The sequence below is a fragment of the Sturnus vulgaris genome, chromosome 16 (genome assembly GCF_052056855.1).
Source record: "Sturnus vulgaris isolate bStuVul1 chromosome 16, bStuVul1.hap1, whole genome shotgun sequence".
Lineage (NCBI taxonomy): Eukaryota > Metazoa > Chordata > Aves > Passeriformes > Sturnidae > Sturnus > Sturnus vulgaris.
Window position 1 is genome coordinate 6,793,050 of NC_142258.1, and position 14,135 is coordinate 6,807,184.

The 14,135-nt window shown below is 45.2% G+C and overlaps 1 protein-coding gene across 1 annotated transcript; it reads right to left on the reverse strand.

The window, feature by feature from the left end:
* Positions 1-1,030: 1,030 nt before the first annotated feature.
* Positions 1,031-11,869, reverse strand: BRI3 (brain protein I3). The gene is made up of 3 exons (XM_014869713.2): positions 11,597-11,869; positions 9,941-10,055; positions 1,031-1,419 (listed from the first exon to the last, which is right to left on the reverse strand). Exons 1-3 carry the CDS (start codon positions 11,763-11,765, stop codon positions 1,287-1,289), a joined length of 417 nt encoding a protein of 138 aa, XP_014725199.2. The 5' UTR covers positions 11,766-11,869; the 3' UTR covers positions 1,031-1,286.
* Between the last annotated feature and the right edge of the window lie 2,266 nt (positions 11,870-14,135).

Sequence of the window (14,135 nt, forward strand, 5' to 3'; positions counted from 1 at the left end):
CACATTCTTCAGTGATAATTCTGTCTTTAAAAACTGTTGTCAAACTTTAGTCTGATAAAAGGTCATAATAAAGCAGTGCCGTGATTTTTTTCTCAAATGCCAATATAAAAAGCTGCCTTTGAAGTTCCTCTATTACTGTAGCCTAGCCAAAAGGAAAACATCCTAAAGTTGAAAATCCTTGATTAAGGAGCTGAGCAAAGGCCTGAGTGCTGGCACAGTGCAGTAGCTGAGTTCAGTGAAACTGAGCTTTTAACTTCAGTCACAGCAGAGCTGAGCTGTGATTAATCCTTACTCTAAATCATTCTGTTTTACACATGCACATTTCCTGCAGCATCCCCTGGCTCAGACCTTAAGTGGTGCCTACTTCTACTACTATAAACAGTGAATTCAAGTCATGTGAAATGCCTTTCAGTTACTTAATATCAAAAAATAGTATATGAGCATGTGCTGGCTCCTCTCACCCTGCCTTTCAAGTTCAAGGCTGAGGACAGTTTGCCAGAGAGCCCTGCATAAACATTCCCACCTGAAATAACAGCTTTTCAAGGGGTAACTTACACCTGAGCCCATCTTCTAAAGCACAGTAGAGGCAACTCAACCTAGCCTGTCTGTTTAATTCTGATACTGAATTATTGAAAGCTCAATCTAAGATGCAAAAGCCCTTTACTCAGGGCAGCTCATGGTTGGCAGTGCCCCAGTATCTTCCTGCTGCAGGCAGAAGGTTCTGCTGCTTGTGAACCAACACCAGCCCCTGCATGATGCAAAACCCTCACTAATTAAAACAGGGCTCTGATTGTGTGTTATTACTTGTGTCTGCAGTGAGGGAGAGGAGCTGTTGCCAGAAGTAGCACACACAGCACTTACAACATGTCCCTCAAATACCTGATGCCCTAAACATGTAGAGTCTTAAACATCATTTAACATAAGGATTCTGGCACATACTTACCCCTCATTGTACCTAGGATTACTACTCTGTTTTCAGACTACACAGTATCAGACATGTCAGTAACATATTTAATAATCCAGCCACAAGTTGAGGATTGCAAAAGGAAAAGCAGTTTTATTTAGTTTTCAACAGGTGCCACTAAACATGGAAAACAAGTCAGGTTTTCATGTTTTGCAATGCACATGCTCATAAAAGATTAAGTTTAAATTACATGCAAGAGACTAAATTCCTTCACACTTTACAAAACAGATCTGAAGCAAATAAAATGATTGTACATGACATTTACATTAGAAAGAGTATGCTAACAGTTGTAGCTTCCGTAAGCACATCCACATTCAGCCCCTCAGCCAAAAGCTGCCCCACAGTTAGGGCATCTTCTCTGCCTCAGTGCAAGGCAGAACAGAATCCCAATTGGAAAGAATACAATGGCACACAAAACACCAAGACAGGTGAAGGTGTCCTCCAACACGCCAACCCTGCAAAAAGGGAAAACAGACTCAGTCAAGGACACTCACCAAGTTTGCCCCCAAGTCACCACTCTGCTTTGGCAGTCACGAGAAACCACACCATTTTATAAAGCAAGATAAAGTACGAGGTTTGGGAATTGTTCCTGGTTTCTACTTCTCAGAATTGATTTCCCTTTACAAACTGTAGAGGAACTAATTATTGATGTCACATGGCTCCAGCTGACTCCCAACTCCATAACCACCCGGAAGTTTTCTTTCATCACAGTCCTATGACAGCAGAAATTTACTTCCACTTCAGTTTCTGATTCCCTTCTGAACCATCTGAGCATCCCCCAAAATAAAAACAGACAGTAAACCAGAGAATTCAGACTTCAGAAATTTGTGCAGTTACATTAAATAGTTGAGATTTGGAGTTTAGCAAAACACTCGAACAAGATGTATCCTCCTGGTACAGTGAAGTCAACACAAACAGAGCTGAGTGGCCCTGAAGTGCAGGCTGTGAGCAGGCCCAACCAAGGAGCTGCTGTTTCCCTGGCAGCAGTCAGGGACACGCTCTTGGATGTGTAAATAGAGTGAAGGAAGGAAGGTGCAGCCTCAAGAGACCATTTCTTACAAAAACTGCCTGAAACATTGCAACTTGATCAAACTTGGGAACCATTCCCATCAACCTTCATCAGAAGCCAAAGGCTTTTCCAAGTGTTCTTGATATTCTGCTGCTTACACAAGTCCACATTCCCCTTAAGCTTTCCCTCACTTTAATGCACTTTATTTCTGTTTGCAGAGATAGACATTAACTCTGTATCTGGTATAAAATAAAGGAACGGTCAGGTTACCATGGATCCCAGCAGTAGCTTTTATCATTTCATGTCCTCAGATAACACTCTTTTAAGGCAACTAAAAAAGTGTAGACAAAGGTCACATCACCACCTAGATTCGAGTCTCAGCACACAAGTGTGCCACAGGTCAGACTTGTGCAGCCTGTGCTGGACATTGTGGCTACTCCCACAGTCTCAGCAGAACACGAGCCATGGGGAGAGAACAGCAGTACCTGCACTACTGAAACTCACTCTACAAAACATGGGGAAAAGGGTCGGATCTGAAGTCCTGAGGAGCGTGTCTTGAAGCAGAACACTTCTGCAGAGCTAATCTGTCACTGTTCTCTCTGGGCACACAGGTATTCGAGAGTCATCTTGCATTGTTGTAGCAAAAAAAGAGTGCCTGCCCTGAGAGCTGGAGCTTGGGGAGGTGCCATCTCCTGGGAACACTCTGCTCCCAGAGCCGGAATGCAAAGAAATTCAGGACTGTTGGGACCAGACCAGTTACAGATAGAGGGGCAAAAGGACACACTGCAGTGTTCAGCCCGAACCGTCAGGTCTGGATGAAGCAGCTGAATTTGCACTTGGGAAATGCACGAAATGCTGACCACCCTCAGACCAAACAGAAACCAGCAGCACAAGCTCAGGAGGTGAGGTCTCTCCTTTTCCCCTGTCCACAGGTTAACCCAGTAACACACTGGATGTATGGAGAAGCTCGGGCACATTCTCGTTTCTGAGTAATTCAAGACTCGTTTTCACACTGCAGATCCACCCAAGACAAGTTCCTTCTCCAGGCATTTCAATGACATCACAAATAACACTGTCTGGAAAATGCACACTAAGTACAGTACACAGCACATTACAGCTGTTGTATTTCCTGCCCTGCTGTGCTGGTACACTAATGCCTTCTTTTCCTTTCACACACTGAGCAGTCCCTCCTGCAGGCATCCAACTCCTGCTTCATTACTGTTTTGAAATCTTCTCCTTGTCTCTTAAGAATTCCATACTCAGTTCCTGCCCTGAAACCTACATTTGTGACAAGTAAGCCAGTGTGCTTAGTTAAGAGTATAAGCAGCCTATTGATGTGGCCTTAAAGAATAAACACATTAATCAAACAGAGGGATCAATGAGGGTACTGCTGATCAGCCCCAACAATGATGAGCACGGCCCAACCCATTCCAATCAACCCTCTTAATCAGCTGCCAGGGCCCAAGTCCACTAGTAAGCACATGTCCATGACACTGTAAATAGAATTTCTTTTAACTCCCTTCCCCCTAAACAGTTACTCAGAACTGCTTTGTGGTAGTGCAAAATGCCAAGTTAAACTAAAATTTAAAAATTGCCATCAATATTCAACACCAGAATAAGGGAAAAGGCCCAGAGGGGGACAAAGCAAGGCACAGGGAGCACTGCTGGGTCAGCACTGGAGAAGAACAGGGACAGCCCAGGCCAGCAGCAGAGCAAGGCAGCTCCAGGGGACACCCACCTGAGCTGTGCCTGCATGACCTCCACACCATGCCTGTTGTTTCAGAGCTCCTATCACGTCTAACAGTGTGATTACAGCATTAGCCACACAACACTTCTTGGCTTCTGCTGATTTATGTCAGCACCTAATTTTAGATGAACACTTACCCAACCACTGCTTAGCCAGTTACTAAATTTAAAAAGAAAAAAACCTTTTTATAAGGGAGACTATGAATATTTTCTGCTTGTATATCTTACCTGAGATGTGGAGTAATTAGAGACTCCATATTGAAACTGTGGATTCACTAACGTAACCAAACATAAATTTTCTTCTACAGCATAAACCACATAAAAGCTGATTATAACTGCACCACTCCCACTCTAAAAATAAAGTGGAAATGTTTATTTATACTGCAAGCAGAATTTTGCATTTAAGCTATAACTGCAGCTGCCAACTCCATACAGTAAGGTCAATTATGCCCACTGACAAGTACTTGAAACCAAATTGGTTTTAAGATAACCCCCTTTTTCAACATAACTCTTAAAACATTAAGATCTTAAGTCAAATGCTCAGGGCCGATAATGAGATCTGTGAGCACAGCACTGGTACGATTTAACACGTGCATTTTTAGACTTATCACTACATCACAGTATTTAAATGTGAGCTTATCAGCAATTTTTAGACCTTATAAATACATTCAAAGGGTCATCCCAGGTAATCAGAGACAGGCTGACTGTACCACAAGCTCTGAAGACATGAAAAGAAACTGCACGTGAGAGAACTGCTGTCCTCCATGACCAACCACCTGGAATTTTCCAATCATATCCCATCTTCTGCCACAGAGGTTGGTTGAGTTTCAAAGTTTAAATCTGAATGGAAAACCAGGCCAGGGACATGCATGGACTAAGGCAGCTACACACCAAATCTTTAATTTTGAACATACAAACAAAATCAGCCAGAGATTCTTTATCATCTCCTGGCTAATGCAACAGCTATGTTCAGAATGTTCAAATCTCACCTGCAGCTGCAGAAGAAAAAGAATTGACAATTATATATGGAATTACTGAGTAAGCACTGGATGTTTACAGTTTTAATTTCTATGAAGAGGGGTATCAGCTCCTCCAGCCTCAGCCTGATGGCATCTTGAATGGTTATTGATCCATATTCACAAGAAGAAGCCCAAATCTCTATGTAGCCACTGGCTTACCCCCCCTCAGCACAAGATGTGTATATATGTAAATGCAAGTATCCTTAAAAATCACTTCCAAGAGGCACAACAGTATTTACAGATTTATCTGAATTTCCTTATGCTTTAGGCCTCATTTCTTATACAGAGGCCTGTTGTAGAAGCAGAGGAATCCTGGCAAAGGGAGCAGTCTGTATCTAGCTGTTTGTCTTTCTTGAAATGCCTCCAAGCCATGAGCCTTCCCTGCTGCAGGAGCACCAGTGCTTTAATTCCAGTTCTAATCAGATGAGCCTCAAGGCTTCACACCAGCAGCCCAGCCTGGCAAACAAGGCAGAGCACACAGTTCAGAGCTCCCTGTGGGGTGCACATCCAGCAGGGTGAGCCACACTGAGCCCTGCTGGGGTTTTTCCTCCCTTGTCTGCACACACAGCCCCATCAGTACCACTGTGGTGCCCAACAAACAAGGGCAGCTCCCTCCTCCCTCCCAGAACAACTCATTGCTACAATTAAATCCTAATCATAAGACAAGTATTCTTCAAGACAAATGGTGACTCTAAGAGAAAAACAATTGCTGTAATTCGGGACCAGTGACAGACTAGGCATTAGAGACAAGATTATAATTTTTATACAGTCCCATTAGGGAATACATTCCATAAGGCTGTGCCTTATTTTTCTAAGAAATGAGACTTTATAAGATTAATGTGTTTTGATTATTGTCTGCAAATCAGGTCAGGCCAATGGAACAAAACTCCTCAGAAGCAGCCAGAGCTGTGCTGCTCTCGTTTGGGACCCTGCTAAAGGCTTACCCCTCCTCTCTACAGGGCTCATCAAGCAACTTCCTGCTCAGCAGCTGCTGTTGAGCTGGGAAAAGTCCCAGCTCTCCCAGTCAGGAATTCCAAAGGGCACTTGTGGCATCTGCCCCAGTCTGCTGGATCAAGGCTTTCTTCTTCCCTGTGCTCTTCACAGCACTCTCAAGAAGGTACTGCAAAGTTTGATTCACTCACAAGGTTCAAAAGGATCTCCAGCTTGCTGCTGGAAACCAAAAATCCTCAGGTTTGCTCACACTATCAGATATGCTCTCTAAAGAGGTGTTTTCCTGTTGTCTTTTTTAAAATTCCTTGCATATTTAACCAGTGAATATAATGAAATTATATTAAGAATATTTACATGAAGTTTAAATACAGTTGTGAATAACTATAGAAAGCCTGTATCCTGAGCAGCCTTTTATCAAAGCCCTCACAGCATCTGTGACTGAAATTTGGAAGGACTTTATCACCTAAGTGCAATTTTTCTAGTCTATTCCCTCAGGAGACATGCGTGTAATTGACAAAAACAAAATTTCAACCAAAACCTGAGAAGCTACAACTTTGTCAAGTCAAACAAAACCCCAGTAAATAAAAAAAACCCACAACAACAACAAACCAAAACTACTCCCGTGGCAGGGAGAATGTTGTAAGACGTCTCAGAAAAAATAGTTTTAAACTAGTCTCATCTTCCAGTTCAGGAAGAAGCCTCAATGTTGGCATAATTTGAGACCCACTACAAAGCTGATCCAGCAGATGTACTGTAGCTGTCAGAAGTGAAAGCTGCAGCAGTGTGAGCTCCTTTTCCTTGCTCTTTCTCCCAAGCAACTTTGCATACGGTTGAACAGGAAAATAAAAACCCAATGGGGCCCAACAAAGGCTCTCTCCCAGATTTTGAAGGAACTGGCTTTTGCAATCATCAGATCAAGAGAATGTTTTTACAGTTTTTAAAAAAAACTTTCTTCTGTTAAATAACAGGAAAGCAAACATTCCTGAGCAGTTAGTTATCGCCAACAACAAAAGACAGAGAAAAAGAAAATGAAAGTGACCACAAGTAAATCAGCCAGGCTGCATATTCCAAGCTAAAAAGATAATTCCACAGCAGGATATCTAAAGTCAGTGCCTGTAATGACTCAATGTGTACTCGGGAACATAAAATACTTTAAAAGCAGAACTTGGCCAAATCTTAAATGTCAACTAGAAGCCATAAAGCTGACAAGATTGTGCAACTCAGTTTAATCCTCCGTACATCAGGGCTGGGAGAAAAGCACACGCCGAGACAACAGGACTACAGTCACCAAGGAATTCTGAGAGTGCAGGGAAGGAAGGATGGAACACACATTGATACTGAAGTCTGTAACTAGAAAGCAACACTGCCCAGTGATGAATGAGCTCAATGTAAGGAACAGCTCTAAGCAGGAGGCACAGCTTGTGAGACAGGAGAGTCATCCCTCAGATGGCAGCAGCGCTTCCGAGGGAGGAGGGCAGGAATGCAATTACCACTCACCACAGGCACATTACCGACTTCAGAGAGGCTACTTCTGGAGATACTTTGTACTTCTTATGACCAAATACCATTAAAAAAAAAGCCTAAAGATTGACTGTACTCGAGCCAGCTTATTAACACTACGATCACTCCATGACTGCAGTAAATAGACATCAATTCAAGTAACAGACCAATACTGTGTATTTCTCAACAACATATATTTTAAGTTGGAAATGGTTTTGATTTCCATCAGCAACATGAATAAATACCATAGTGCAACAGACTGCTTTGTATTTCTGATGGCAGAAATCCTCTTGATGGCCTTTAGGTTACTCCATTAGTTACATCATTCCACAGCCATACACAAGGGTCCTGGTGATCCAAAGTAGATGAGAAGAGAAGCAGACTTCTCTAACAATCATGCACCACCAAATCAGGAAAGTAACAGGACAACTGACCTGTTTTTTATGTACCATTAATAGTTTTTAATATTTTTCAATGCCCCTTCAACATTTTTTTTTTGTTCAGGGCAGTATTCAGTGTACCTGCACATTATATTCATCATAAAATAGGTTTTCAGGGCATAGAAGAACTGTAATTAAGGTCTGGAGAAGTCAAAGAGGATTGAGTTTTTTCTCTGAAAGTAACAACCAGTGTAACCTTCCAGAATATGAATATTCTGCCTAATATTCAATATTATGCCTTTCACCCAGCCTCCCTGTCCTTTCTCCTGAAAAACAAAAACACAGCAATCTGAGCTTTCTCCCTCATATCTTGACACTTGACTCCTGTTCTAGGGACAATTAGGAATTAATATAGTAATAGGACAAAGGAGACTAAAACACCATTACTAGATACAGTTACTCGTCCTGGGGATTCCATGACCCAGAATATTTCACAGTTCTCACAAATTATTTTTTTCAAAGCCTAGAACAGAAACTGAGGATCCAAGAGTAAACTAGGATTTCGTGGAGAGTATTTTGCTTTAGGAAAGAGTCCACAATGGGTTCTTCCAGCTGGGCATACCTGATGACTTAAGAAAGCTATTCAAGTGAGATCACTTAAAAACAACTAACAACAGACTGCTCATTGGCTAAAGTAATGTGCAAATGATTGTTTCAAAAGTCTTTCCTAGACCATCCAGAAGCCTCAAGCCTCTCTGAGTTCAAGAAGTGTTTGGACAACGGTCTCAGGCACATGGTGGGATTCTTGGAATGTCCTGTACAGGGCCAGGAGTTGGATTAGATGATCCTGATGGGTCCCTTTCAACTCAGCATATTCTGCAAACTTTCAGAAAAATTAAAAATAATAGCAACAAGAGGCTAGCCACTTTAAGCTATTTCCAAGAGCACTTCCCCAGTGAAATGCTTTGAGATGTCCTGGGGTCAGGGCCAGAAGGCCTGTCTGTGTAAGCACACTGCTTTCTCCAAGCCATGCACAGCATCTGCCCTGTATTCTGGTTGAGCTACAGCATCAGCATATTGATGTAATCACTCAGGTGGCAGGATCTACCACATCCCCTAAACAGCTCAGCACTTGCTTTCCTCCAGTGTTTAAAACACACCTTCTAAATCAATAGCTCTAGCTGGTACAGGTTTTTCAGCCTTAACTAGTGGCACTTCAACAGGCACATGTTTTTACATAACACCACAGGACACTTCTTATTTGAATCTACCTTTGAAGGCAGGTATGGACTCTCAGACAAACACCAACCTCAACACTTGGGCTACAGCCTCTGCCACATGACATCCTCTGTCACATTCATCACACACCCAACTTGTATCACTTCGACTACTCAGGCAAGTCTGTTTCCTACACCTTCCGAAAGGGAACTCAGACCTGCAGAATATCAAATGCCTCCTTGCAAGATACCCCAAGGGTAACTCCTGTACACTTTAACAGAGGGGAATTAGCCTGCATTTGAGTCACAGCTGGCCAGGCAGAGCAGTGCCTGAACTGCACCAGCAGCTATCCCTCTGCCCTCAGCCATGGCCTAATATCCCAGGAAGCTAAGAACTGAGAAGTGAGAGGGACTTCAGCTGACTTACAGCACTAGTGAGGAAACTGAGTGCCTCCTTCCTTTTTTATGGCTGTGATCTCCAAGGGGGAACTTGTTCTCTTGCTGCAACTCCATGTAACAGCTGACCACTTTTTCTGGTTTTCACCACTGCAGCAGACTGACATTTTTGGTCTGGTCTATCAACTTCTCTGTTCTTCTGCAGTTAAATAACTTTTAGAGATCTTTTTAAGTTTTAAGCCAATACAATCACCCTGCCTGGTTTTGCACAGTTTGAGTTGGGAATGAGAACACACACCACAACTGCAGAAGTTCTTCCACAGTACTGCCAGAAAACCAGAAGCGACTATGGTCACAGATTACAGAGTTTCACAATAAAATCATGCTACTCACCATCACAAGGCATAGACACATCAGAAAGGACTTCCTGTCATGCTTTTCCCCCCAAGAACTGACCCTTTACATCTGTTACTGAAGAGCCACTTCATTAAAAGTATCACTTACAGAGCTTCCTCCATCTTAAAGAACAGATTCATGTTTGAAGTGTCTTGCATTATTTATAGCAGGTGTCTTGAGCCCACCCGGACAAGCTCATACTACACAAACCAAAGCATTCCACTGCTACACCTTGGTGCCTTTGCAGTTAATTGTAACACACACACAGAGAAAAGCTATTGAAAACCAAGGAACCATATGGATACATCTATCTTAAATAACAAAACCCAAGACTGAGTTTAATTCCACAAGAGCCATTTTACCTGCAGGCAGGACAGCCACCAACTACTACTACAGAAGTGGTGGTGGCAGGCTGTTGAATGATGGTGTACGTGCTCGAATAGTTTGGCTGTGATGTCGGTGGAGGAATAGTGTACCCTAAAATAAAGAAAAAACCCTCAATCACCACAAGTAAGGCACAAAGAAAAATGATAATTTACAAGTATGACATCAAAACATGGAAAACAATAAATAGGAATGTAGCCTTGATTAAGCATTTTAAGCTCTATCAAAATCAGAACTGGAACACCTGGCACAGCTAATGGCAAAGCCAGTTCATAAACCCAAGTATCAATTTAACCATCCCAAAAGGACACAGAGCTAATAATTAACTTTGAGATTTTCTTTCAATGCTGTTGAGCGCCAGGGAAAAACTGTTTAAACAATGACCATGGCTTTCACCATAACTTTCACTTCTGGATGTTATGTATTAAGAACGTCCTGCTCCAGCAGACAAATTATTTGAAGCAGAATAAATCTTTCTCCAGTTTCAAGCTTAAATTCCATATATTAAATTTCTAACTGAAAAGCAAGGTAGGAGTGATAGGATGCAAGTAGAAAGAAATAGCATAAGAAAAAATCCAACTTTCAGAAAGCCCATGTTGCTAGCAAAAGAACTAGTAATTTTAACGGCTGTAGACAGAAAACAGAAGCATTTAACTGCTTTATTAACATTAAAAACTTTAAATTATAAAAAAACCGCTTTTGAAAGGGACAGTTAGATGTACGCAGTGTAATAAAGGCACAGTTTGCCCAGTTATAATTTATTTTGAGCTTATTTCCCAAGTTTCAGACTTTCCTCTATCAAGTTCCTCTATCCATCTGTGAAGTCTGGCAATCTCACCATTCAAACTGAAAATAACCACTAATGCCTGTATTGCAGGAAAACGAGCTTCAAGTTATCAACAGGAAAATCAATGTGTAGCCTCAAGGTTCAACTCAAAGACGGGGGGGGGTCTGTGTCTGCAGTGCAACTTTTATAACTTCTGAAGCATTCCTCTTCTCGAGAGGCTACTTCTTTTCTCAGCAGATGTTAGTATTAATTCAGTTAACGAAAATATTGCATCTGCTTACCTAAGTCTCTCTCAGACTACTGAAGTGTATCACAAAAGACAAACAAACATTAACCACAATACAGCGAAGTGCAGGCAAAGAACAAGTTTGGGGTCTGTTTTAGTGGCAAGCACAGCTGTGGTTCTGCCGCTGCTCGGAGGCAGAAAACCCGTGCGTGTGAGGAATGCCCTCAATCCCAGCCGGGATTTTGGGGAGAGTGCAAAACAAACCCCTCAGGGGCCCCGAGGGAAGGAGGGGAAAGGGAGATGGCGCTTTGGAACACCGGGATCCCGGCGCTTCCCTGCGCTGCCCTCGAGCGGGGGAGCCGCGACACCCCCAGGGCCTCGCTGTGCCGGGGGAGCCGCACACGGGAGCGGCCGGGGAGTTCCCCGCTCCGGCCCCAGCCCGGCTCCCGAGCCCACGGCCTCGGCGCACCGCGGCCGCCCAGCCCCGGGAGCGGGAGGGGGGCTCTCCACAGCCGCCCCCCGCCCCAGCGAAGGGGCAGCGAGGCGCTCGGGGCCCGCTCCGCACACCGGGGACTCCCCCCCCACCCACACCCCACCGGGTCGGCGCCGCCCGTGACCCACCTGAGGCGGCCGCGGCGCCCGGGTAGGGGTACGGCGGGGGCGGCTGGAAGCCGGGCTGCGGGGCGGGGATGGCGCCGTAGTTGCCGTGGCCGTAGTCGTAGCCCGGCGCGCCCGGCGCGGCGGGGCTGTAGGCGGGGGGCCGCTCCTGCAGCAGCGGTTTGCTGTCCATGCTGGGCCGGCGCTACCTCGTCCCGCGGGGGCCGACCAGGAAGCGGCGCCCGGCCCGGCGCACGCCGCCCGCCCCGCCCCGCCCGGGGGCGCCGGAGCTCGGGGGCGGCGGCGGCGGCGCGAGGGGCCCGCGGCGGGGGCAGGGACGGGGCAGCGGCGGCCCCGGTGCTGCGCTCGCGGCCGGTCACGAGGCCGCCGCGCCCCACGTGACGCCGCTCCCGGAGCGGCGCGCGGCGACTCCGCCGGGCGGCGCAGGGAACCCTCGGCCTTAAAGGGGCCGCGCCCCGCCGGGGCTGACACTGACTGCTCCGCACCGACACGACACCGACTGTCCTGCACCGGCACCGACCGCCCCGCAGCCTTGTGTCCCGGCCAGCGGGGCCGTGAACACGCTGCCCTAGCCGGCTGTCTCGGGTTTCCCCCGCTCGGACACCGGGAGCAGCCGGCAGCCGCTGCTCTGTCACTATTCTGGTGAGGGATTTTTAAGGCGCTCGCTCAGCCCCTGCTCGGCACCGTTCCTGCCCCACACTGCGATCCTGCCATGGCCCTGCTTGCGTAGGGAGCTCGGACCAGATGAGCCGCTGTGGTCCCTTCCAACCTGAGCCGTCCTGTGAAATGCAATCCCTGCTGGAAGCCGGTGGGCTGGGGCGGTGAGGATGAGGTTGATTACACTTTGTAGTGACTTCTGCAAACTCTTACATCCCCCCTGCGAAGAGCAGCGCTCGAGTGTTAAGGGAAAAAGAACTCTGGGATGGTGGTGCAGTGTAAGAATGTTGTAAAGAGAGGGAATGTTTTTGAAAAGAAATTGAGGAAAAAAGCAGGAGAAAATTCTCATGGTTGAAAGAAACACTAAAGTTAAGAAACAAACACTACAGAAAGGAAGAGGAAAGCAAAGGTGATGTTGCTGCCTCCTGTACAGCAAATTACAGGAACGAGGTCAACAACACTTTCACCAGATTAACTGCTTCTGAAACACACGCTCTTGATGACTGCCCAGGCCAGATGCTGTGAAGATCTTAAATGTCTTTTACTCCAGCTGGAACTCTTGCCACTTCCCTCCGCACCTTTATCCCTTAAGCTATCTGACTCACCAAATCTTTTGGTTTGGAAATCCCTGGTTTATCCTTCACTACAGGTCCCAGCACAGCCTTATCACCATGGCAAACACTGTGACTCCATCCCATGACAGGTCCTGTGCAGTAGGGAAGGATTAGCCCCATTTCATAGGAAGGGAGGAAAAAAACATAAAAGAAGTCATTAAACCATTTGCCTCAAAAGGAAAGAAAGACCCGAGATGTACCTTTCACAGGCCACACACTGGAAGGGAAGTTCCCATTAACCCCATGCAAATCCATTTATATTCAGCTGTCTTTGCAAAAGCTTCCTTGTTAGCTCCTTACAGAATCGGAGCTCTATTACAACACCAGCAATTGAACAAAGCAGGGCTCACCCAGAGCAGAGAGAGTTCTTGTAAGGCATCAATTCATTCCTAACTTCTACATCAAAGTACAGGTGTAGCAGAGCCACTGACCACACAGAAGGCATGAGCTGCTGGTGTTATGGGCAGCATTTGTTTAATTTCACATGTAATGTCCTCCTTAAAATAACCAGGGATGAACTGTACTGGTTGTAAATTACTTATTGTGCAAACCCCTCACATATCCAGTCATTCACATTGCCTCCTGTAAGATTATAGGCTGCAGTTCAAAATCCAAACAGTGAAAAAAAAACAGGAAATGCTCCATAAATTCTTCCACATGTTTCCCATGGAAAACAACTAAAATCTTATCTCTACCTGTGGCCACAGGATTGAGTACACATTAATAGGATCAGTCGGTGAAACCAGTGAAAATCTTGCAAAATGAATTTTCTAAGATCTAAACTTGGTCTTGGTACTTGGTCTTATAAATATGTTTTGCTACAATGATCAAATCATCAAAACACTACTAGAAAGCAAAAATCCAGTGTCGAGCTAGGCCCCAGTCTGTGCAAGGGACCAAAACACTGCAGTGAGTCAAGTGTCCTGGGGCTCAGCAGGAAACAACCCAGACAGGATGGCCTTGCCTCACACAGGAATCATTCTAGAGAATTTCATGTGTGCATCAACCCTCCAAACCACAGCCCTCCACACACCAAAACCATCTGAACCCACAGCCCACAGGACAAGAGCAAGGCAGATGTATTCTTCTTAAGCAGCAACTAGAAACTCCTCAGGCAAGATTCACAACAGATCAGCCAGTTCCCTTTGAAAGAGGTCTGCAATGCTTTTTCAACTCCTGTACTGGCCTGCAAGATACATGAAGGTCTGGGACACTTTTGGTTCAGATATTTGAATGGACAGGCATTGCCTATCTTGTTAGATTTTCTGACT